The 25383-nt window shown below is 47.3% G+C and overlaps 1 protein-coding gene across 2 annotated transcripts in view; it reads right to left on the bottom strand.

Annotated features, from left to right (window-relative positions):
• Window positions 1-11: 11 nt before the first annotated feature.
• The window catches only part of Cib4 (calcium and integrin binding family member 4), a 63299-nt gene continuing 37927 nt past the window's right edge, over window positions 12-25383 (bottom strand). For both annotated transcript variants that reach the window (XM_001068424.6, XM_039113093.2), the window contains exons 4-7: window positions 11907-12048; window positions 2539-2648; window positions 1730-1818; window positions 12-206 (exon numbers count right to left, since the gene is read on the bottom strand). In XM_001068424.6, coding sequence (XP_001068424.2) covers window positions 176-206; window positions 1730-1818; window positions 2539-2648; window positions 11907-12048 — 372 coding nt within the window. In that variant the 3' untranslated portion in view covers window positions 12-175. The remainder of the gene's footprint in view (window positions 207-1729; window positions 1819-2538; window positions 2649-11906; window positions 12049-25383) is intronic.

Here is a 25383-nt window from a genome sequence, read left to right as displayed (position 1 = left end):
GTGGATACAGATGGGTAGACACATATTTATTTAGTAAACAATATTCTAGAGGTGAAGGAGGGACAGAGTTGAGTCATACTTCAAATCAGATTCCACAGTGCCTGGATACAGGGGTGGGGCGGGGAAGGGGTGTCCGGTAGTCTTCCCTGAAGCTGCTGAACCAGGTGACTTCACATCAGCACCCCCAGAAGTGAATCCGAAAGGAGCTGAAAGAGAGTCCCAGAGCCATCTGAGGTCCCCACCTCGTCCTATCATGTATGTAGACAATGGTTCTAGCCAATTCAAACCTTCATGTGTGTGTGTGTGTGTGTGTGTGTGTGTGTGTGTGTGTGTGTACATGTGCGTGTCTATGAGGGTGCATGTACACATATGTACACGTGTAGAGACCAAAGAGCAGTCAGGTGTCATCTCCTTGTTTTTGTTTTCAGTCAAAGTCTCTTGCTGGGGACAGGGAGCCCAAGGACTCTCCTGTCTCGACCTTCCTAGCCTTGGTATTGCAAGTTTATGCTACCTTACTTAGCTTCTAATACTAATGCTAGAGATCAGACTCCGGTCTTCATGATTGCATAGCAAGGAGTTTAAGTTATTTCCCCAATTCCTAAACTTTCTTTAAGCTTCTTTTAGCATCACCAGAACACAAAGGTTTCAGAATTTTAGGGTAGCCTACTCAAAGAAACAGGAGTGATTCAGACACAGTTGCAGGGCAGATAGGATTCCAGTGGCCATGTTGTGTGATGCCCTTGTGGATGGAGAGGGATTTCCTTTGATGGGGGTGATTCAAACATGGCATCTGTAGGTTCTACCCTAGCCACAGCCCTGGAATCTAGAGATGCCATGTCTATCTAGGTGGTTGGAAGAAGGGAGACACCTGACCCATTGGGCCAGTCACAATTCCCGTTTGGGAATTCAGAATTGAGCTGAATTCAACTGAAGTTGAATCAAAATCAAACAGACACAAGCTGTTGGGAGGCCATGCCACATGAAGGCCATGTCTGACAACCCAGAGGTTGCTGACGTGCAGTGGGAGGTAAGTGTGTAGGAGAAAAATGAATGGAGGGAGAGCTGGGTCAGGGAGAGAGAGAGAGAGAGAGAGAGAGAGAGAGAGAGAGAGAGAGAGAGAGAGAGAGAGAGATTAGCCAGGGTTCCTGCTAGACCCAGTTCTGTCCTGTTTTGAGTTGGTTTGTAAAATATTTAAGAGCCATCATCCTTCTTCACCGTCAAACTTGTCTGGCCTATGAGATCAAGGGGCAGTGTTAGGGACAAGCGCCAAAGGCAAGTGTCACCAGATGCCAACCGGGCATACTCTATGGGACTTTTGGGTCATAGTGAGGACCATCTCTGAAGATGATGCATTCACCCTGAACTGGAAGGAACTAGAAGACTGGCAATTTCTCTTGTCATCTCCCAGTGTATCTGGGTAATAGTGGGCTATGCTCAGGTCTGATCCGAAGGCCAGCATGAGAGATACACATAGATGTCTGCCATCAGGGGTAATGGCTCTGAGGTTGCACCAACCCCACAAATGGTTTGCAAGCTCTGGAATCCTGTCAACCTCTGTCTTGGTTCTCCAAGGTTAGCTGATTTCTTGGAAGCTTCAGTTTTACTATTTCTGAAAGAATCAGCAAAGTCCCGGAAACCCATGACTTCCATGGGAAGTCGGAGATAGCCCTTGGTCCAGGGGAGACTAGAGATCCTTTGCTGAAAACCCTTGACCTCAAGAATGTCTTACTTCATGAAATCCGGAGATTTGGCCATTGCATGTTCGAACTCGGAGAAGGAAAGCATGTTGTCATTGTCCAGATCTGACTCACTCAGGACCTGGAGGAAGAAAGGAGTCTGAAAGGAGCCTTGGGTCTGACAGGAGATGGACCTCAAGAGGAAGGAGACAATGGTCTGTGTAGAGGAAGTACCTAGCACATGTCAGGGTGTCTCAGGGCCCCTGCCTCACAGAGGTGAAGGTGTGTGAGCTAAGGTAGGGGTGGAGGAGGATTCATGGGCTCTCTCCCGGAAGGACTTTGCTCATGGGGTCCTCTAGTACCAGTGTGAAAGGGAGAGCAGTAGGCCCCATTCATCAGTCAGACACTAACATGGGCCCTGCATTGTAAGAAGCCTGAGCCAAGCAGGAGGCGGGACCATCCAGACCTGAGATACTCAGGGGTTCTCACAGCCTGAGAGCACATGTTCCCCATCTTAGGTTTCCAGGGCTGTCTCTATGCCTCGTCCCTAGGACAGCTGGGCACTGTCCTCCTAATGAGTAACGCAGTAGAGGACATTGAGATCCTTGGTGCCCTATGTGGGTGGGAGGGCAGGATACATTGTTCTGGGGAACACAGACAATTCTCATCGGAGGGACAGACAGTTGAGACAAAGTTCTCTCCACTGTGTGCCCACTTCTCAGGGCACCATGTGCCACCCATGCCCATAGCAGCTGCAGGGGACTCTGGAACGATCCCTTCCAAAGAAGATGGCCTGATATCCGGGGGCTTTGGGTGACCAGCCAGAGCCCCAGGTCCCACCCTTCAGCCTCTGGATACACACGTGGTGAGTGACGTCCTGCAGCAGGTCCTCGGACACATCATCGCTTTTCAGTAGTCTTAGTACTATCTTCTGGAGGTCTTCCTCGTCGATGAAGCCGTTCTCGTTAAAATCTGCAGAAGGGATGGAGGCTGAGGCCCTGGCCGGTGGACCGACTCCCATGAGCCTCTGAGAGCTCAAGTACGGCCCACTTGCCACAAGTAGGTCTAGAATCTGGGACGTGGAGCTCCAACTGGCTTCAGCATGCCAAAGAACGGCCAGCTGTAGACAGTACTAAGGCAATAGTGATCGCAATAATTATAAGCATTTGGCTGCGTGCCTACTGTGTGCTCAAATGCATTTTGCTTTAAGTCATCTCATCATCTACTTTTTTTGTTGTCTTATTTTGCCAAGAGGAGACCAAGGTTCAACTCCAATATGGCTTGTCCATGGGACCAGGGAATGGGAGAGCAAAGTTCAAATCCACCTAGACTGACCTGGCCCCACATCTCATGCTATGGGGATCTCCATTTCAGAACCCAGAAGCCAGGTTGTAATTTGGCGGCCAGGAGCAAGGAGTAGAGGAGTGGATGGTGGCCTGGGTTTGGAACCCAAATCCTTGGGCATCTTCCCAGGCTTCTGTCCCTGTGTTGTAGCTGCCTGAGTGACCTGGACATGGGTCCCAGCTTCTCAGCTGGTAGTGATGGTAAATGTACATGTGCGTATCAATGGCGTGGTAGTTCTCACACCTTGTACCACTAGTGGGTTGGCTTCAAGAACTCCCACTGTACCCTCAAAGGGCCAGAGGCTGGAGTAAGACTCCATATAGCTTAACATCCTAATTCTGAGGACAGTGCCCAGCACAGAGCAGAATCTCAAAAATAAATGGATGTACAAATGCCCACTTGCCCTTGGTAGTCAATGGGCGGTCATGACTAAATCCTTCCATTCAGACTCTACAGGAAATCTGTGCTGTTTACCACGCACAACTGCCTTCATGACAGAAAGCCATCTATCCCAACGGAGCACGGTGTTCCCCAGCCTCTCTTTCTGCAAGAGGTGACCAAATGGCTAAGATCTGAAGAATGGCATAAAAGCAGAAGGGAAAATGACTTCTGGGAAGATCTTTGAGACAATAAGGTAACCATGGGGATGAAAAGCAAAGGAATGGGTAGGAGGAGCCTAGATCCCTAATGCCACAGAGACTTAGAGCCACCGTGAACTTCTCTCTCTCTCTCTCTCTCTCTCTCTCTCTCTCTCTCTCTCTCTGTGTGTGTGTGTGTGTGTGTTTGTGTTTGTGTGTGTGTGTGTGTGTGTGTGTGTGTGTGTGTGTGTAACATCTCAGCTCGTTATTTGAGCCTCAGTTTCCCTGTCTGTAACATGGGAACAATAGTCGTAACTCTATAATGTGAAGGTTAAATAGGAAATACTTAACCATCCCTTGTCCTGAGTCTGGAACACAGAAGGTTCCTGTTAGCTGTAGCTTAATCCTCCATCACTTGCTTATCGCTAAGAACTAAAAATGAAAACCCAAGAGACTCTAACATCCCACTTTGAAGAATGGCAGCTAGAGCTAGTGGGCTATTAGGGAAACTGAGTCCTAGAGTCTGCTAGTACCAGAGTCTTTCTATGGCAAAGCCAAGAAATGTCTGTCCCCAAAGGCAAGCTGTACATATGGAAGGTACACTACTTCTCTGACTGGATTCTTGCTGGAGCTCTGGTCGGAGCTGCTCTTGGGTACTCTCCCTGATCAGCTCTCCTTTCCTAACTCCTGCACACCACAGGAAGTCAGTCAGAGGAGCAGGTGAAAGGCATGGAGGCACAGGGAGCATGGAGCAGCCACGGTGACACCACACTGCCAGTAAGAAGCTCTGCAGCCTGTCTGCAAGCCCCTGCAGTGTCCCCGGGCATCCTGCTGGCCTGGCTCCCACATGCGGAGACTACAGAAAATGACATGGCTTTGGTCCCAAGCCATCTGAAAACAGAATAATTTGCTAGAGTAAATGTAGTCCTGGATGGCTCCTGTCCTTTGGGGGTGCAAGGGCAGAGCAGTCTGGGAGAGGGCTAGGGCCAGGAGTCTGTCCGTTGGCTGGACCGCCCTCCATGCTGACCCAGCAGTCTTGGAACTCACAGCCTGTGATTGGCCACCTGGGTGGGTGTGGGGCCTTTCTCTCACTTGTTTCTCAACACCATATGGCATGGTTAAGGCTCAGACACCAGTTCTTTCTGAAACCTGCTCCCTCAAAGAACTGCTATAAGCAAAAAACACTCATTGCTTGCAGACCAAGGGCAAGCTTTCAATACATTTCCCCTAGGCTCCCTCCACTGTCTCAGCCAGCCTCTGGCATGTCTGTGATTGGGTTAGGTCTTAGGAAGGTGTGGCTCAGATGTTGGTCTCTGACAAGTAGTAGATCTTCCTGTTAGGAAGAGATGTGGCATTGGTCACCCAGGGGTGGGGAGTATGGGGTGGGGGGAGAATGTCCCTCAAAATGGAACTGTTTCCTGGAAGTGAGTTCTATGTCTCAAGATGCTCTAGCCCCTCTGCAGTCTTACCCAGTAGCCGTTTTTAAAACCGTTCTTGTTCAAGGCGACACTGGGTTCAGATGAAAATTCATGGCTTTCCTGTCTCTGCCGTAGCCATGGGTGGCCGTATGACATCATTTTGGCCTGTGATATATAAACTGAAGGGTCTTGGTGGAGTTCCAAGAAAGCTTGAGAGCCGAGGAGTTGACTTGTTTGTGTCTTCGGATGTAAATTTCATCTTTTTTCCTTCTCCCAATCCCCAACCCCCACACACCACTCCCTCCACCCCCGATAAAATAAAGGAGAGAAGTCTGTGGGCACAGAAGCCATTTTGTGCTCCTGAGGACAATAGGAAAAGTCTCAGACCAACACTTTACAGAAGAGGAAGCCTAAAGGACTCTGGGTCCTTGCGTATTTTCTGGAGCCACCTTTCCCGCTATGAACCGGCCTGACTACGGACCTTCACTTTTAACCAGAGACACTGCCAGCCGTAGCTGGAAGCAGTCCTGCCTGAGGCAGTGAGCTGAGCAGGAGCTTCCAAATCTGTTGCCATTAGAAACACCCAGGGGGGCTTTGTAAAAGCCCAGTGACCAGGATCTACCGTTAGATCAAGTTGTTTCCTGTTTTGTTTTACCTCCTAGGTGATTTCAGTGTGCAGTCAGCTTTGGGAGGCGGGGGAGACTAAAACAAGGCTTTCTAGACTTTTTAGGGGCAGAGGTTGGGGGTGAGGGTGTCTTGCTAAGATGCAGATTTGATTCAAAGGTGTAAGAGGGCCGAGAGTCTACATGTTTGGGATGTTCCCTAGCAACACTGATTTGCCTGGTCCCCGAGTCTTGCTCAGAGCCATCAGGTCAGGAGCATTGAGAAGTCTTTGAATTCTTGTGAGAATCACGACCAAGACCATTGCTGACACAGTCTTCTCTTCTGTCTGTCTCTTTACTCTTCTTTTTCATTCCTCTTCTTCCTTCCTTACCCACCATCACTTCAGACTTACAGAGCAGCCTCTCTGTACCAGGCTTTAGACACACGGATCCTGGTCTGTCTCTCACTGATCAGATAGCCGTGTACACTCACAAATCATCACACAGAGAACCTTGACTTGTCCGGGTGTACCGGATGCAGCCTGGGACACGAGTCCCGGATACCTAAATAGGTAAATACATCAATGTGTTTCATGGAGAAGTTGAGCGTTTGGTCTTTGTGCTCGGAAATCCTTGGGAAAGGGAAGTAACTGTGTGCCTTGGGGGCTTGGAAATAAATGGAGGAAGATTCAGGGACAGTGATGGTGGTGGTAGGATGTGTGTCTGGTCTCCAGCTTGGCCCCAATCACTCACTCTGACCTCTGAGGACTGAACATTCTCATTTCTAAAGCTAAGCGAAGATGTCCCTGTGTCTAGAGGATGCCATGTGAGCATCTACTCCCTGATGGGTTTGGAGATTTTGTTTCCTGGGCTCTGGAAACCATGGACAGAAGCAGAGTACCCTTCTTCCTTTCCCTCCTTAATTCCTTCCTTCCTTTTTCCTTCCCTTTTTCCTTCTTTTCTTCCTTTCTTTTGTCAAGACGTCTCACATATCTCAGGCTGGCCTTGAACTCACTATGCATAAAAGGATGACCTTGAACCCCTGCTTCTTGAAGCTTTCCTGCTCCAGTCCTGAGATTACAGGCTTGAGCCACAGCGCCCAGCTTTTCCTGTCCCTGAGAAGTGTCTTTGCCTCAGCTTACTCATGTGACTCTGCTTTTCTTTTGGCTGTAGGTAACTGACCCAAAATATCAGACCATTGGCTTGGCTGAGACATTCAGCACCTTCTGAGAGACTGAAAGGGAGAAGCAGTGCCTGTTACTCAGAGTCTGAACAGCAGGCCGTGTAGGCACGAGGGTAGTTATCTTTAGTCCGTGGGCACAGACGAGGACGCTCAGGTCTGAGAAAACAGAGGTTTACTTAGAAGCCATGCAGAGAAGCTAGCTAGCTTTCTGACAGCTTCCTAGCTGTATCCCAGGCCTTCATTTCTCTCCTGGGGTCCATAGTGGACATACTTCATACTTGTGAGTAGAGAAACCTCTCAGAGACAGATGTTTGGAGCTGTGTTTGATGTACTTGCCTATAATACCAGAACTCTGGAGTTAGAGGCAGGGAGATCAGGAGTTCAAGTGAATATGAGGCCAGGCATGTGCACTTTCTCATGCCCTGCCCCTTTACTCCCCATAATCTACACGTCTTGGTGCTGTTTGGGTTGGATGGAGACTAACCTGCTTCCAACCAACGGAGTTTGGCAGGTGTGTGATGGGATGGACGGCACTTTCATGGTCAGATTATACCATGGAAGACTTCATTCTAACAGTAGATGAGTCGAGGGCTATTCCCCCTCATTTTCTTTGAAGATAAGTGGTCATGTTGGCAAGGCAGTATGGCAAGGGTCCAAGGGTAGCTTTCGGAAGCTGACGGCAGACTCCAGCTCCTAGGCAGGAGGAAGCCAGGCCAGAGGTCCAAGAAACAAGAACTGTACTCTGCCAGTTGCCTGAAGGGGCTTCCCAGCCAGCGCTCTCCAGAGGAGAAGCAGCTTAGGGAGAACTTTGACTGGAGCCTTGTTTTAAGAGACTTTAAGAGAGGGGATCCTGCTGGAAGTGGTAATGTACACTTCCACTCCAGCTCTGGAGTGACAGAAGCAGGTAGATTTCTGCCTGGTGACCAGCCAGGACCATATAGTGGGACCCTATTACAAAAAGAATAAAAATAGGAAGAGGAGGAGGAGGGAGGAAAGGGGAGGAGGAAGAAAGGAGGAAGGAGGGAAGAGAAAGAGGGAGGAGGAGGGAAGAGGAGGAAGGAGGGAAAAGAAAGAGGGAGGAGGAGGAAGAAGGAGGGAGGAGGAGGAAGGAGGAGGGAGGAAGAAGGAGGAGGAGGGAGGAGGAGGAAGGAGGAGGGAGGAGGGAGGAGGGAGGAGGAAGAGGGAGGAAAGGTAAGGGGGAGGAAAGGGGAAGAGGAAGAGGAGGGAAGAGAAGGAAGGAGGAGGGAGGAAAGGGGAGAAGGGAAGAGTCGAGAGGACCCAATTAAGCTAAGCCTGAACCCTTACCTGGCAGGCACCCTGAAACCATGAAGTGTGGCACCTGAAGCCATGAGCTTTGGGTGATTTTTTCTTAACCCACGCTGGGCAGACTAAGATCTACTGTCCTTTATCTGTTGCTTCACGAGCTAAGTTTCTGTGACTTGCAACCCACTCAGTCTTGGCTGAGATAAGAGGGCTGAGCTGGGTCACTGTTCTGCTGGAGGAGCTGTCTTGTCCTAGAGAACTTGACAGGGACTTCAGTCAGCACAGCTGCCACATCTGACAGAACCATGGGAGTGACTAGCAAACTAGGACTCCTGGGACCCAGAGAATACTCCCTAGGGGTGCTTGGGGATAAGGAAAGGGAAAGCTGTAGAGGAGTGTGTGCACCCACACACACACACAGATGTAGACATACACAGATGCAGACACACACACATAGATGCAGACACACAGACTCAGACATACTCTGAGACAGACACAGACACACAAGAAACAAAGACACACACACAGATGTAGACACACACAGATGCAGACACACACACATAGATGCTTGCAGACACACAGACACACAGACACAGACATACTCTGAGACAGACACATACACACATAGAGACACACAGACACACACAAAGACTTAGACACAGACACATACAGAGACACAGATACAGACAGACACAGACAGGCAGACACACCCAGAGACCCACAGACCGATGAGACTGCTGAGCTCATACACGGGTTTGTGATTTCATTTGACTCAGGATTCATGCACTATGAATTTGTGTCTTGTACCAAATTTAAGACACCTGGGGGTGATTAGTTCTTCAAATATCTTTCTTACCCTTTGCATTCAAGACTCCAATTGGATCAACTGGTTGTACATTTCAACCTTTCTAACTCAGCATGTCCCAGAGGCCCCGTTCTGTAATTCTCTCAATATTTGCCCTCTGTGTTATTCAGATTTTTTTCTTTGTGTGTTTTCAGATCTACCCTTTCCTCTGTTTCCTCAATTCTCCAGCGGAGCCGTCCACTGGCTTTTGATCTTGTATGTGTTTTTGTGTTTGTGGTTTATTTGGCAATGGGATATGAACCTAAAGGTTACTGCAGGCTGAGTGGGCGCTTGACCACTGAGCTACATCCCAGCACTTTACTTTTATAAATGCTGTAATACAGACTTGCCAAGATACCCAGGCTAGCCTTGAACTCCCTCTGTAGTCCAGGCACACCTTAAACATGTGATCCTTCGGCCTCAGTTTCCCCAGCAGCTGGAATTATGAGGCGAAGCTACCAGGCCCCACCCATTTAATTCCTTCTCATAGCTGCATTTTTTTTTCTGCTGGGATTTCACATCTTCTCTCTCTCTCTCTCTCTCTCTCTCTCTCTCTCTCTCTCTCTCTCTCTCTGTGTGTGTGTGTGTGTGTGTGTGTGTGTGTAGATTCTCTTTCACTTACTGGAAATGGTTATTGTGATGGTCAATCTTAGGTGTCAATTGGCTTGGCTGAGGAACGCCCAGATAAAGGCAGAAAAAAGTTATTTCCTGGTGTGTCTGTGAGAGAATTTCTGGAACAGATTAGCATTTGAATCAGTTAACTGCAAAAGAAAGTCACATTCAGATCTGCAGGAGAGATCCCTTGGTGGTGTGGGAGGGGGAGGGCAGCATCCTGAAGCCTCGCCCCTCGCCCCTGAGTCAGGAGCTATTGACAGTTAACAGATGGGGGAGAGGGGATAGTTTTCTTCAATGGTGTAGACACTGGTAAATTACCCGTGCTTCAGTAAATAACCCTTCAACCATGATCATGTAAGCAACTCTAATTAACCACAATGTCTGTCTGTCTACCTGTGTGTCTGTCTGCCCCCCACCCGTGTCTCTCTCTCTCTCTCTCTCTCTCTCTCTCTCTCTCACACACACACACACACACACACACACACACACACATGCACACACACTCCAAACAAACAACAAACAAAAAATAAATATAGATGTAAGAACTAAAATCACATTTGTTGGTATGGGTGTATCATCCAGTTGAGCAAAGGCTCATTAGGACACAAGACAGAGGAGGGAGGGCTCTTCTCTCTCTGCTCTGTCCTTGGTCAACTGCACTCTTGGGTCTTGTCCTTTTGGACTGAACTAAATCGTACCCTTCCTGGGTGTCTCACAGCAGAATGTGAGCTTGCCTGCCACCCTAATCATCTAAGCCAATTGCTATAGTTCATCTTCCTCCTCCTCCTTCCCTTCCCCTCTCCACTCCTGCATTCTTTCCTCCTTGTCGCCTTCTCTTTCTCTGAAGAACTGAAGACGGCTGCGATGGCTGTTTTAAAACTTTTTATCAGTGGATTTCGGTATCTGGGTCATGTCAGAGTCAGTCTCCGTTCTGGAGGCTGCAGCAAGATTTAAAAGAATGTTCTTACATTTCAGGGCATTTTTTTAAGGTTTCATTTGGAGTCTTGTAAATGTTTGTTGTAGGGACTCTGAGTTCTGTTATATTTCTCCAAAACAGTGCTGACATTTTTGGTTTAATTTAGACTGCAACCCTGACATTCGGGTTCTTCGAATTACAGAGAATTTGGGGTTGTTTGTTTGTTTGTTTAGTTTGAGAGTCAAGTCCAGAGCCTTGCCTGTCCTGGGCAAGCATTTTACCACTGAGCTGTATATATGTAGCACTAGCCACTGGCTCCAAGACAAGGTCTTAACTATGTAGCCCAGTTTGAGTTCAAAGCTGTGGTCTTCTGCCCCAGCCTCTTGAGTGTGAGGATTACAGGCATACGCCACCGGTAATCCTAGCAAGTCTAGGCTTTCCTCAGCCTGCCTGAGTCTGCTCACTGACGTCTGAGGACAGGAGAAGCTGCACGGCCTACTTAAACAGCAAGGGCAGTGCTGACCCACACCAGTCTGCCTCTGCCAGCAAAGGAGTTACCACCATATCCTCAAAGACAGACGTGGAGGGCGTCTCAAGGTTTCCTCCATTCTTGTTTTGGCTGATTTCGAGAGCTCTGAGCATCTTACTGTGTGTGCTAAGGGGACATTGCAAGATGAAGGGCAGATCCCAGTCACTTCAGAGATGATCTTTCCTTTCAAGATAAGAAAAGCGATTCTCAGGAAATCCAAATGACTTGGTCAAGTCTACGAAGTCGCTGTGCCGAGATGGTTGTAGTGTTCAAGTCTTGTCAGTTCTATCCAAACTTCCTGCCAGACAAGCCCAAGTCCTTTGCATGGGTCTTCTTTTTCTCTCTGGCCTGCTCAGAGAGAAATCATTAAACAGCCGAACCAGCCACTCCAAGTACCCTTGGATGGCATTATGATTTGAACCTGAAGTAACCCTTCCAGGTTCATGTGTTTGAACAGTTTGTCCCCAGCTTAAGTGGATAGGACTGGAGGCTTATGGTACCACCCGGCATCCTGTGTCATCTCTGATTGCCGTTCTGCTAACACATAAGGAGGTGAGGCATCGCAGCTGCACATTCTAGCTCCTGTGGGCTGCTTGCCAGCCACCACACTGTCCCTGCCACAATGGCCTGTATGCCTTCAAACTGAGCCCAAAGAAATTCTCCCACCCCTCAGCTGCTTCCTGTCAGCCGTGTTGGTCACAGCAATAAGAAAGGCCACTTAACCGACAAAATGGAGGGAGGAGCCTCTGTTGATTAGAGCCGAGATTCTCAATCGGTTTTGATATTTCACAGTACTCAAGAAACATGATATAGACTCATTGAGAGCCAATAAATCCCAGTCACACACCCCATCAGTGATTGGATTTCAGGCACGGCAGGTCCTCTTCGGCCCTTTTCTCCTCCCCACTCGGCACCATCACCCCAACCAAGGTACCTACCATAGATGCGAAAGGCATATTCAATCTTCAGGCTGGGGCAGGCCTGTTCACTGAAGACAGATGCCATACCCAGCACATCTTCAAAGGAGAACACGTCATCGTGGGAGAAGACCCTGCAGATGCGGTCTCTGAAAGGGTTGACCTATGGCAGGGGTGGGGGAGATGAGGTCTATGAGGGTCAGGATGTGGCCTCCCTGAGCCTCTCCCACCTGTCTCTCCCCAGGTGTGATGAGGACACCACCCAGGACAAGGGGGCCCTGCTTGACATCTCTCTGTTCACACATGCCTCCTTCTGCACACACATTCCAATGGCTTCTGTTTCGGTTGCATAATTGAGTTCTTTTATGGCTACTGAATTTCCCTCCATTTTATATTTACAACTTTGAGAAGTTCAGAAATGGGTAAAAAAGTAAAATCTATAATCGACTCCCCAGAGTTACCCACTATCAACGTATTGATGTAGCAGTCGGTAGATCTAAGCTTAATGCTATGTCATTAGTTAGGGAACAACTGTCATTCATTACCTATCAGAGTTAAAGACCTCTCGGCAGTAGAGGGATAATAATTATGTCTACCTTGTAGGATTGCCATGAGGAATAAGTAGGAAAATTACCTGGCGTCTGATAAATAACTCAGCCAATGAGAGCTGTTAGTTGCTACTTAACTACCCACAGAGTCAGCAGAGACATTTTCAAACTAGGGTCTCAGGCTGGAAATGAAGCCCAGAAGTTGGGCATTTGCTAGCATCTGTGACATCCTGGGCTACATCTCCACCCCACTCCCCTACCCTTTCCCAAGCATGCGAGTGCCACGTGCCACATACACACACACACACACACACACACACACACACACACACACACCCCAAATTAGATTCCCAAATTACCAAGAGCCATGCAATTTTAGCAACTCTGGTTTCCTCAAACTGGCCCTGGTCTCGGCACACGAGCCTCCTCCTATGCTGACTCTCCTCCACATAAGCTTTTGACATCCCAGCAGCCATTTGCCAGCTCAGACACAGCTAGCTGTTTCAGCTTGCAACTCTTCTTCCAGGCCCTGGGAATGGGCAGGTGGTGAGGGCTTTTGAGTGAGGGGTAGATCTCCTTAGAGTTTGCTCTCATTTGGATATCATTGTCTCCCCCAAAGCCTGTGTGTTAAAGGCTTGATCCCCAGGAGGTCGTAGAAGCTTTAAATGGTGGGGCATAGTAAAAGGTGGGAGGACATTGGAGGGATGTCTGTTGCCTCACCATAGGCCCCAAAGCAGTGGGGCCAGTTGACCAAGGGCTGAAACTATAACGGTGCGATCACTTTCTGACATGGCCTCCGAAGGTATTATATTATAGTAACAGCCAATCACTACAGATTTCAGGGGGAACCACAGGGAGGCGTGCTTGGCCGACTTTAAAAGTAGCAAGTTCTGTTTTGACATAGCCTCTGCTTACTCTCTAGACATCCAATCCATTCCCAGCTCCCAGGACACCTTTCTCCGGTTGCTCAGTGCCCCCACCCCTCCCTGTACTCAAGTTGCCTGACAACAAACCTTATCAAACTCCCAACTCTCTCTTGTACTTCAAAACAAACCCTAATACCTAATACCTCCCTCAAATCCCTGTTCTTAAATGTACCCCGACTAAGCCACCTGACCCTGTAAACCCTCAGAGCAGCTCTGTGTGCACAGTAGAGCTCCGGCCTCCAATATTTTAATCAGATGAAGTGGTTCTCTGGTTTGTTTCTAGCTCCCTTTTCTATGATAAGGCATCTCTCCAGAGCTACATGTTTTATGCAAAGGGGTTTAGCCTAGGCTCTCTGCTTTGGCAGTGCAACGGCCTGTCATCTGTGATGGGCACCAGCCGAGAGTCAGTAGAGAAAATTTCAAGTTAGGTTCCTAGGCTGGAAATGAAGCACAACAGTGGGCATTTGCCTCAAATATGTGACACCCTGAGTTAGGTCCTCACCCTTCTAACCCCTTCTTAAACACACACACACACACACACACACACACACACACACACACACACACACACACACACAGCTACTAAGGGTTTATACTAGTGGTTCTCAATCTGTGGGTTGCCTGAGACCATCGAAAAACAGATATTTACATTACAATGATTCATAACAGTTGCAAAATTACAGTCATACATAGCAATGAGAATAATTTTATAGTTGGGGCTCACTGCAACATGGGGAGCTGTATTGGGACAGCATTGGGACAGTTGAAAGCCACTTGCTCTGTTCTGTCCCATGCTCTCTAACACTGTACTGGGCCAGCCAGTGCTTAACTCCCTGGTTTCATTTCTCCAGTTTCGACATTTAAGATTTTTTTCTTTCAATCCTCCTAGAACTCAGTCATACATTTAAATGTGTGGTTCTCTTTTGTTCATCAATGATTCTGAGATGAGACATTGTGTGTCCCTTTAGGTGGCTCTGTGGTTCTCAAATTTTACTAAGCATGCGAGTCACCTGGGGTTGTTCTTACAAAACATGGATTCATGTGTGACAACAGTAGCATTTCATCCATGCAAGATGAAGAATCAGCTACACAACGTGGTGCTCATGGTTCCCAGATCTGTACCAAGCGTTTGCATATCTAAGAGGGAAGCTCTCACGTTAAGTGTTCTAAAAACTTGGGCCCAATATGGTGGCATACATTTGTAATCCCAGCACCCAGAAGGCAGAGGGAGGAGAATGTGGGAATCAGAGGCCAGCCTTGACTACAGAGTACCAGGCCAGACAGGGCCATCTAGCAAGACCTGTCTCAAAAACAAAACAAAAACAAAGACCAGCGTTCTAAGAATTGTGACAAATGAGTGTCACATGCATGGTATGTGCTTATACACAAGCTTTCACCCTCTGAGGTCCTATCTGGGAGGTTTGAGTGGAGGCCAATATTATAGGTGAATTGTGCCCCCCAATATTCCTGGGTCAAAGCAGTAAATCCCTGTATCTCAATCAAGACTTCATTTGGAGGTAGAGTTTCAGGCATAGTTCTCTAAAGTGACATCACAAGCGTTGGGACCCTCATGACATACAACGCTGTCCTTATACAGGGGAAACTGGACCCAGATACATGTTCTCAGAAAACACCATATGGGGATGGAGGCAAACATCAGGGTGAAGCGTCTACAAGTCAAGGAACACCAGAGACCACCAGTGACCCCACAGAAGGTAGGGAGAGGCTGGAACTGGCCCTTCCTCCCAGTCTTCAGAAAGACCAACCTGTGTACAGCCTAATCTTGGACTTCGGGTTATAAGGGTCCATTGTATATACATACATATACATACACACACCTGTACATCCACACATATATACACACATACATATGCACACACATACATACACATACAAATACATATATACACATATATAATGTATTATAAAGAAATACATTCATATACCATATATGTGTTTCAGAAATGGCTATAATGCAAGGGAATCCAGACTGACCCACTCAAAAAGCTAAGCTTGCTTCAGACTGGAGCATCCAATTCTTCCCCGAAATACCTGGTCTCCCTCTCTCTAATTGATGCTGATGGCTTGAATTCCTAATATGTCCCAAATCCCTAGTTAAGTGGCTTTATCAATTATGTGACCAAATTTTAACTGCATTAAGTCCTCTCGCAAATGGATATATGGCTTAACAAGACTCCTGCAAGGAATCTACAACTGAAGATAATGTTTATAACGCAGATAAAAGGGAACAGCAAGAAAATGCCAGCACTGAGACCTTTTCCTACTTGAAATTCAGTTTTATGTCACATGGAGAAGGCTTGAGAATCCGGGCAGACAAGACAAGAAGTCCTTCCTTCAATGCTGTGCCTGTGCTCAGTCGGAGCAAGGCAGACCAGTGAGCTTTCCACCAACAACATTCCCAGCTAGGGAAGGAGATGAAGTCTTCCTTCCCCTGGGGCCTCCTCTACTGCTGCCTTGGCTGGGACTCATGGGTTTGATGGTGGTGATGGTGTTAGGGCTCTAGGAAGAGGTTACTAGGAAGATCAGTTCACTCTCCCTTTCATCCATCTCTCCCTCTCGCTCTCCCTCCTCCTCTCCCTCCCCTTCCCCACTTCCCCCATTTGTCTCTGTCTCTCTGTGTCTCTCTGTGTCTCTGTGTCTCTCTCTGTCTCTGTCTCTGTCTCTCTCTGTCTCTCTCTGTCTCTCTCTGTCTCTCTCTCTCTCTCTCTCTCTCTCTCTCACACACACACACACACACACACACACACACACACAGGGTTGGGGGCTTTAGTGTGCTATCCTCCAAGCAAAACAGTCACTATCTTCATTAGACCAGCGGTGCCTGATTTCAATCAACCATCATGATAGGGCCCATTGACCACAGATGTTTCCTCAGAGAAGGAGAGATTGGGTAAGTCATGAACCCTCCCCTGAGATTCCAATCACTTTTCTCAGCAATTCTGTCCTAACTATGAATGACCTAGGGGTCTTGGGATGTGTTAGAGTACAAAAGCTGGGGAGGTTAATGAACGGTCTGTGTGGCTATGGGGAGCCATCACTCACGCTGAGTAAAGACTTTCAAATATGGAAGGGGTCACTCCTGGTCCTGTAAGCAACCCCTCGGCTATTCCCTGTCTGTCCTATAAGCTCATTGGTTCCTTGGGTTGGACTTGGGTGGGAAGGTACTTTGCCCTGTCACTGGGACTTTATAAGGAGAATGCATACATTTATATCTTCCCAGAAAAGGAATTCTTGTAATATGCACACCCTTGTCTTAGACTGGAAACCCAGAAGTTGGCAGTCGATGACAGCAAGAATAATAGCGCATGCAACACAACTTTGGAAAAAGCAGAGAAAGTATTTCTGATGGTGAAGAGGAGGGAGGGGTCTCATGCTGCCAAGGTTTTGTTACAGATATTTCTAATTTGGACTTCCTAGATTTCCCTTTAACAATGAACCACAGGAACAGCCATGCGTCTCTGGTCCACCAGAGGAGGAAGATGTTACAGAGTGAATAATAAAGTAAGGTTTTAATAAAAATACCATTTCTACTCATATCTTGTAGTACAGGCCTGTAAACCCAGCATGTAGGAGGTTGAGGAAGGGACACTATGAGTTTAAGGATGACCTGGATTATATAGCAAAACCTATCTTTAAAAAAAAAAAAAAGTAGAACAAACTCCCAGTGGCTAACCCCTTAGAGAAAACGGAGTCTTCCCTTCCCACCCACCTCCACCCCTGCTGGATAGCTTCCTGTCCCTCTCCCTCTCCCTGTCTGTTCCTGTCTGTTTCTTTTGTGTGTGTAGGGTGCTTGCCATACAAGTCTTTAATATTTCTCATTTTTCTAAGTATATGGGCAACACAAATTGGCCTTGGTGGGGTTTTTTTGTTTTTTTGTTTTTTTGTTTTTTTTGTTTTTTTTGGCTTCTTGTTGTTGTTGTTCTTTTCGTTTGTGGGTGGGAGGGAAAACGGTAGGAGGGTAGACCTGGGAAGAGTAGGAAGTGAATGTGATCTGGATACACTGTATGAAATTCCCAAATAATCAATAAAAACATTATGGGCTCAGCCATTAAAGGCTAGACTCACAACCAAAATATTATGTTTGGGAGGGGGGAATGTAAAACAAGACAAGACAAACGTCCCCCAAAAGCAGAGGGAACAGAGGTGACTGGGTTAGCAAAGCGCTTGCCATGCAGGGAACCTCAGTTTGGATCTCACGTGAGGGAGGATTCAGGTGTAGCAGAGCACATTCGTTATCCCAACATTAGGGAGCTGGGTACAGGAGAGTCCCTAGAGTTCACTAGCCAGATTGATGGGCTCTGAGCTCAATGAGAGTCCCTGTCTCAAAATGAATGAATGAATGAATGAATGGCAAGTAATTGAGGAAGACCCCTGACCTTGACCTCTGACCTACCCACACTCACATGCAAACAGGCACAGGAACATGCACCCACACACAAACTGGCACACGCACACCACACCACTACTTATGATGAACGTTGACGCAAAGTCTGTCCGTGACCGGTGGGGAACAAATAAAAAAGCCGAGTCTGTGTTAATCTCCTAGGAGATTTTCTCCAGGTTACTGTGACCAGGATAGTCTGTCTAGACGCTCGGGAACTGCAGCAGGAGTCATTGAGATGGTTTATTTTCCTTTCCAGACGTTTCTGGCAACACATAGACAAGGATCTGAGATGGGAGAGGAGGGGCTGATCATCTTTCCAACCACGGGGAGGCCAGCTTGGCTGTCTTGAGACGGCGCTCTCGAACGAGCCAGGCACCTGTAGACAGGTTACATGCTTTTCTTGCACAAACAAGTGTTTCGCCTGCGCTGACCTATTACGATGTCAAGCGGTGGTTGGCATTTTCCACCTATTATCTTGCTAATGACATTTTATACTATTTGTAACTTATACACAGCCGTTGCTCACCGAGAGGAAATGCAACTTCATTTGCCTACTCAAGAGAAATTAGGTGACTCATTGGAACACGAACGCTTTTCCGTTGTACAACTGGCATCTTGGGGAGACTTTTGAAGTGGCGTTTTCCCCACGCTGTTGCTGCCAAACATGCGGTATCGCTCTATAAAAAAGTGTTTACATGGACATACCTGGAAATATTAGAAACAGATTTTTTTCCTAACCTGTTTGAAATTTGCCCAAATAATGTGGGCGGATGTTGAGTCTGTTTATTTTAAAAATATAAAAAGGTAACGCTTTCCAATTAGCTTGTAAAACCGAGGGCTGCCATAAAAGAAGACGCATGATTCCTAGCTCAGTTCAATAAAAAGCCTTTAATTGGATGGGGATGAAAACCGAGAGCCGTGAGTTAATGCATGCGCCCCATGATACACCTCTCCTCTGTGAATCAGTTATGACAGCTATTAAAAATAAAGCAAACTTGCTGTACCCCATAAATATGCACATTGTGTGTCAATTAAAAAAAAAAACAACCAAGCTAGACCCAGCGCCCTACATAGCTCTGTTTCCAAGCATTACAGTAAGATTTTAAAGAGCAAGCTAGCAGGGCTGAGGGGCGGTGTGCGGTGGTGGTATACTGTGGCTCAGTAGATAAAAGTGCTCACTGCTAAGCCTCATGACCTGAATTTGATTCCCAAGACCCGGGAGAGAACTACAAATTGCCTTTTGATCTCCACAAGCATACTATAGCTTACACACACACACACACACACACACACACACACACACACACACACACATGCACACACACACACATGCACACACGGGATATCCACATGCATACTATAGCATTCACACACACAGGCATGCACTCACACACGGGATATCCACATGCATACTAAAGCATGCACACACACACACACACACACACACACACACACACAGAGGGTAATTTTTTTTTATTATATTTGATGTGTGAGTCTTGCCTGTGCATGCATTGCCCTCAGAGGGCAGAAGAGGGCACTGTCTCACCCTCTCGTGGACCGTTAGCTGTCATGTGGGGAAATAGGAATGAACCCGTGTCCTCTGCAAGAGCGACAAGAATTCTTAACCACTGAGCCACCTTTCCAGCCCCAAAACTTCTTACTTTCAATAAAACCATTTTCTTAACAAAGTGTGAAAAAAAAAATGGACGCTGGACTGAAATGGAGTGAAATGACTAGCCCCAGTTACTGTGAGAACTGGAGGAGGAGGAGGGAGAAGCTAGGAGAGACGGGTGGGGCCACCAGGCTGCTGTGGGAGGAACCTGAGCCCAAAGCAAGAGACACCGCTCTCCAGAGACAGCCAAGCCGAGGTAGGATGGTGTCACCGGAGCAGCCTCTAAGAAAGAGTCAGGGCCTGTCAACCCAGTCATCGCTGAGGCCTGACAGCCTAAAGAGACATGGGTGACCCTCCTTTGGGCTATTGGATTGATAGAAATGGACCCCAAGATTTGGAATTTCTTCAAGAATCCCAAAGGTGAGAGAAGTGAAGGTGGGGCCAGCGGAGGAGGAAGCTGTCTCCCAGGTTAGTTTTTCCGGCTCTGACAACTTGTCACCCCACATTTAAGGCGAGCCTGTAGCCAAGACAAATGGTCAGTAACAGTCAGGGACACACACTGACCAGGACTGCTAAGTTTCACATACCTCCTGCTATTTAAACCTGAACCCCATGTTCAGGACCCAGAGCCAGGGCCCAGGCTCCGACCCCAACAACGCCAGCAGCCCCAGCAGAGTCTCCCGTGCCTGCTGCTGTACCAGACAAATCCCGCAGTGAGGTAGCACTGAGAATCTGCACAGCTCCGGGTATAGTCTGATGGAGATGCCCCACAGAGAGATTTCTCAGTGCCTGGGGGATGCGGAAGGCTCTCTACCTTGAGCTAATGACTGAAGGCTAGGGATCCTTCCACCCAACCCCTCTTGGGGCAGACAGAAGAACAACCAGGAAGGCCTTGCAGAAGGGACTCTTAACCAGGTCAGGGCCCCGACCTTTAGCTTACCATGGATCAGATTTTTTTTTTTTTAATGCTATTAGCATTAACAATCTGAAACCCGAACCCATTCATTTTGGTGTGCATCTGAAGTTATCACCTGGGTTAAATTTCACACTCATTTAAAAGTCTTCAGTCTTGGGGTGGGGGGGGTAACAATTGACAAAGTAATACTTCCATTCTGAAAACAATGTGTACCGGAGTGAGATGGCGTTCTGAACACAGGGCGTGTAGACACGTCAGCACAGACATTTACACAGGTATCGCAGTGCAGTCTCCCCCTTTTCGCATGGGGAGACCAAGGAAGATGGAAATCAACCCCACACGCTGGCAGAGGTATTTTGAAACAGAAACTACAGTTTGTTGATAAAAAAGATTGCAGTCCCTGCCAAAAAAGAAAAATTAAACTTTTTTTTTAAAGATCCTCTCAAAGTTATTGAACAAGAGATTTGATTTGGAGATGAAAGTCAGAGGGAAAATATTTGGACTTAGCTTAAAAATATCCCCTCGCCATTTCTCCAGTTAATGCTTAGTCAAAAAGAGCATTTTTACAGTTGCTGGAAAAAAATGCTCATAAAAATATGCCACTGACTCAATGATGACTTCATGGATGTTCTTGGATTTTTAAGACCTTGTGGGTTTTTTTTTTTAAAGAACTCAATGTTATTTCACTTAAATTTTCTCATTGCTATTTAAATCTTAATTTCTGGTGGCTATTTTGAACATCCCTTGTTTCAATTTTGTTTTGACCTAATTTTGCGTGTGTACGTGTGGTTGCACGTGTGTGCATATTCATGTGAGGGTCGGAGATCAACAATGGATATTTTCTCTTTAAAAATACATTTAAATTTTCTCTCTATTTTAAATAGTGTGTGTGTGTGTGTGTGTGTGTGTGTGTGGTGTGTGTATGGTATTGTGGTGTGTGTGTGGTGTGTGTGTGTGTGTGTGTGGTGTGTGGTGTGTGTGTGGTATGTGTGGTGTGTGTGGTGTGTGTGTGGGTTGTATGTGTGTGTGTGTGTGGTGTGTGTGTGGTATTGTGTGTGGTGTGTGTGTTTGTGTGTGTGTGTGGTGTGTGTGGTGTGTGTGCGGGTTGTATGTGGTATTGTGGTGTGTGTGTGTGGTATGTGTGGTGTGTGTGGTATGTGAGTGGGTTGTATGTGTGTGTGTGGTATTGTGGTGTGTGTGTGGTGTGTGTGTGTGGTGTGTGTGGTGTGTGTGCGGGTTGTATGTGGTATTGTGGTGTGTGTGTGTGGTATGTGTGGTGTGTGTGGTATGTGTGTGGGTTGTATGTGTGTGTTTGTGGTGTGTGTATGGTGTGTTTGTGGTGTGTGTGTGGGTTGTATGTGGGGGTGTGTGTGTGGTGTGTATGTGGTGTGTGTGTGTGTGTGCTATGTGTGGTGTGTGTGGTGTGTGTGCGGGTTGTATGTGGGTGTGGGGGGGTTGTATGTGGGGTGTGTGTGTGCTATGTGTGGTGTGTGTGGTGTGTGTGTGGGTTGTATGTGGGTGTGTGTGTGTGTGGTGTGTGTGTGGTATTGTGGTGTGTGTGTGGTGTGTGTGTGGTATGTGTGGTGTGTGTGTGGTGAGTGTGTGGTGTGTGTGTGGTGATTGTGTGGTGTGTGTGTGGTGATTGTGTGGTGTGTGTGTGGTGTGTGTGTGTGGTATTGTGGTGTGTGTGGTGTGTGTGTGTGGTGTGTATGTGTGTGTGTGTGTGTGGTGTGTGTGTGGTATTGTGGTGTGTGTGTGTGGTGTGTGTGTGGTGTGTGGGGGGGGTTGCTCTTAACTAGAGACCCATCTCCTCAGCCCTCATCAACTTATTTTTTATGAATTATTTATTGTTTGTTTAATGTGTGTTGCCTCACATATGTTCTTCCCTATGGATGGTTTGTACCTCATGTATGTAGGAGCCTGGGGAGACCAGAAGAGGGCATCGGATCGCCTGGAACTGAAGTTAACAACGGTTGTGATCTACCTGTGAGCGCTGGGAACCTAACCTGGTCCTCTGCAAGAGCCCTCCCTGAGCCTGCAGCTCACTGCCTGAGTAGACGGAGTCGCCACCGAGCTCCAGGCACTGCCTGGCTCCTGGTCCAGCATCAGCTGGAGCTACAGCTGTGTTCCCGACACAGAGCCGTTTACACCCTGGTGCTGGGATCCAAACTCAGACCCGTGTGCTTTTGTAGTAAGCGTGTTACCAACTCCCCTACGCCTACTTCTGAATATTATTTTGTTTTTGCTCACAGTACCTGTTGTCAACGCTTATTAAAATGATTTGGCTGTGTGACAGTTCACCAGGTAAAAGCAGGTCTAAGGCCAACTACAGGAGACCACTCCCAAGACCCAGATAACAAAATTTCAATCCCTGGGACCCACATGGTAAAAGGAAAGAACCCCCAAAAGTTGTCCTCTAAGCTCCATCTGTGGTATGTGCGTGCACACACACAACCAATAAATGCTAAAAATAAAAGTGTTATTAGGGGCTGGGGATTTAGCTCAGTGGTAGAGCGCTTACCTAGGAAGCGCAAGGCCCTGGGTTCGGTCCCCAGCTCCGAAAAAAAGAACCAAGAAAAAAAAGTGTTATTAATGTATAAGCATTTTTTTCCATAGTAGTAGAGGTTGAGCCTAGGGCCTGATGAAAGTACTCTACCCCGAGGGCGTATGCCAATCCTCTTTTTTCTAATGTTAAAATCTTTTATTTTGAGACATGGCCTCAATAGGTGGCCCAGGTTGGCCTTGAACTCACTGTAGCCCAGGCAGCTTTAACTTATGACCCCCCTGTTTCAGTCTTCAGGCAGCTGTGATCATGGACCTACACTCACGGGTCCAGATAACATTTTTAAACGTTTGAAACATGTGAGTGCACCTGTTGAGGACAGGAGTGGCTGGAGTAGCTGTCAGGACGGGCAGAGAGAAGTACCCCTCGGATTTGAATAGAGGACTCAGTTTTCCTGGAAAGGACTCTCACTGAAGGAAACTCTGCTTGTAAGGTCCTACTTGGTCACACACATTTGAGTGGACAGATCCCGGGTCTTGAAAGAAGGGTGTACCTGAACCTCTAGTCTTGGTGTCTTTAACATTTTTTCTCATATATATCATAGTCGTGAGTCGAAAGGCTCAATAATAAGATTCCTATTCTCCCCAAGTTGATCCGTGACGTTCCTGCAATTCCAGTTAAAGTCTTCCAGTGGCTGTTTTCCTGAAAACTGACAAGCTGATTCTCTCCGTGGGGATGCAGAGTTTAGAGCATCAAAGACAACCCTACGAGGCTTGAAGACCTGGACTAGAGCACCAGAGACGGAGACCGTGTGAGATTAATGAAGGACAAATGAACCAGGTGGGAATAGAGACTCCAACACCAGATGTGCCCCTATCTATGGTGGAAAAGGCACTGTTATGCATCCAAGAGAAGGGGAGGTATCAGCCCCTGGTGCTGGGTTGGTGGGCAGGGACATTGGGGAATGATGAATTTCAATTCCTACCTCACACAAAACACAAAAGCAATCCCAGGCTGAGCCACAATCTAATATAGGACTAGTAGTCTAACTTCAGAAACTTTTTTTTTAAACCCAGAATATCTTCTTAACCTTGAGGCAAAGATTGTTTAACAACACACAAAAGCACTAACCATAGGGGGACTTCCATAAATTTGAGTATACCAAAATTGAAAAATTACATTGTTCAAAAGACATCATTAGGAGAATAAAAAGGCAAGCTGCAACGATCAATATGCACTTCAAGAGATGAATGGATAAACAAGCTGAGACGCCGCTGGAAGACGGAACGCGACTCAGAGAAAGGAGAAGCCACAATGCCAGCGATCCTTCAATGGATTTCGCTGAGCGAGGGAAATCAGACTAAAAGGGCTACATATTGAGCCTGGCACAGCGCCTGTAACTCCAGCACTCAGGATGCGGAAGCTGCAAGATTAAGAGTTCAACTGGCCAGTCTGAGCTACTGAGACCCACTCTCAAAAAAAAAAAAACAAAAAAAAACAAAAACAAAAACAAAAAAACTATTAAAGAAAGGGGGTGGGGCTGGGGATTTAGCTCAGTGGTAGAGCGCTTACCTAGGAAGCGCAAGGCCCTGGGTTCGGTCCCCAGCTCCGAAAAAAAGAACCAAAAAAAAAAAAAAAAAAGAAAGGGGGTGAAGAAGGTAGAAGGAAGAAGGAATACATGTTGGTAGGAATCTGTTCTGGAAAGCGCAGAATTATAGGCATAGAAAACAGATGAGCTCGAGGTAGCCAATGGTTGGGGAAGCAGACGCTAACGTTAAGGGGCGGGGTTGGGCCTCACAAGGAATGGTTTACGGTGAAGGGACTGATGGTGCCACTGAGGGGGGCAGATCCAGCCTTTTTGCATTTTTAAAATAAATAGTTTGTTTTTAATTGTGTCTGTCTGTCTGTCTGTTCGTGGGTACGTGTACATGGTGCAGGCTGGAGGTGCTGGGTCAGTCGTAAGTGTCCGCTGCCTAAGATAGGTTGTGGGCACACAGAACCAGGGTCCTCTGCAAGAGCAGTGCCTGCCTGCTCCCAACCGCCGGAGCCTTCTCTCTATGCATTTTTTTCAGAGCCTCAGCACCATACACCACAGGAGTGAGCTCTTGCTGGGTGCAAATTAAAAGCAGTTAGCAACAGGATGAAAATGAGCTCCTGAGGGATGCCTGGCCAGGGCGGCATCAGATGAAAACATTGCAAAAATGTGGCCCACAACTCGGACTAACAGAAACGCTGATCAAGTTGGGTGGGGTCTGGAGAGGCAAAGAGAAAAAAAAATCCACACTATACTCTGATATCCAGAGAGTTAGTTTCTCACAGGGTAATGGGGGTCAGGGATTCTGAGACCATGCCCGAGTTCAAAACATAAATCACAGGTGGATGAGTTACTGTGCAGAGTAAGCGAGGGGGCGAGGTGTGATAGACAGGCATCAGCACGAACTCCGTGACATCTACCGTAAGTAAGTAGAGAGCGACAAAAGCTAACTACTGATGGGTAACCTCAGGGTGTGTGTGTTTACTCATGTGTTTGCAGGTGCACACTGTTCACACATGTGTGTGCCTGTATGTGAAGGTCAGAGGACAGCCTC

The sequence above is a fragment of the Rattus norvegicus genome, chromosome 6 (genome assembly GCF_036323735.1).
Source record: "Rattus norvegicus strain BN/NHsdMcwi chromosome 6, GRCr8, whole genome shotgun sequence".
NCBI classification, from domain to species: Eukaryota; Metazoa; Chordata; class Mammalia; order Rodentia; family Muridae; genus Rattus; species Rattus norvegicus.
This window is presented reverse-complemented; position numbering and strand designations above follow the sequence as displayed.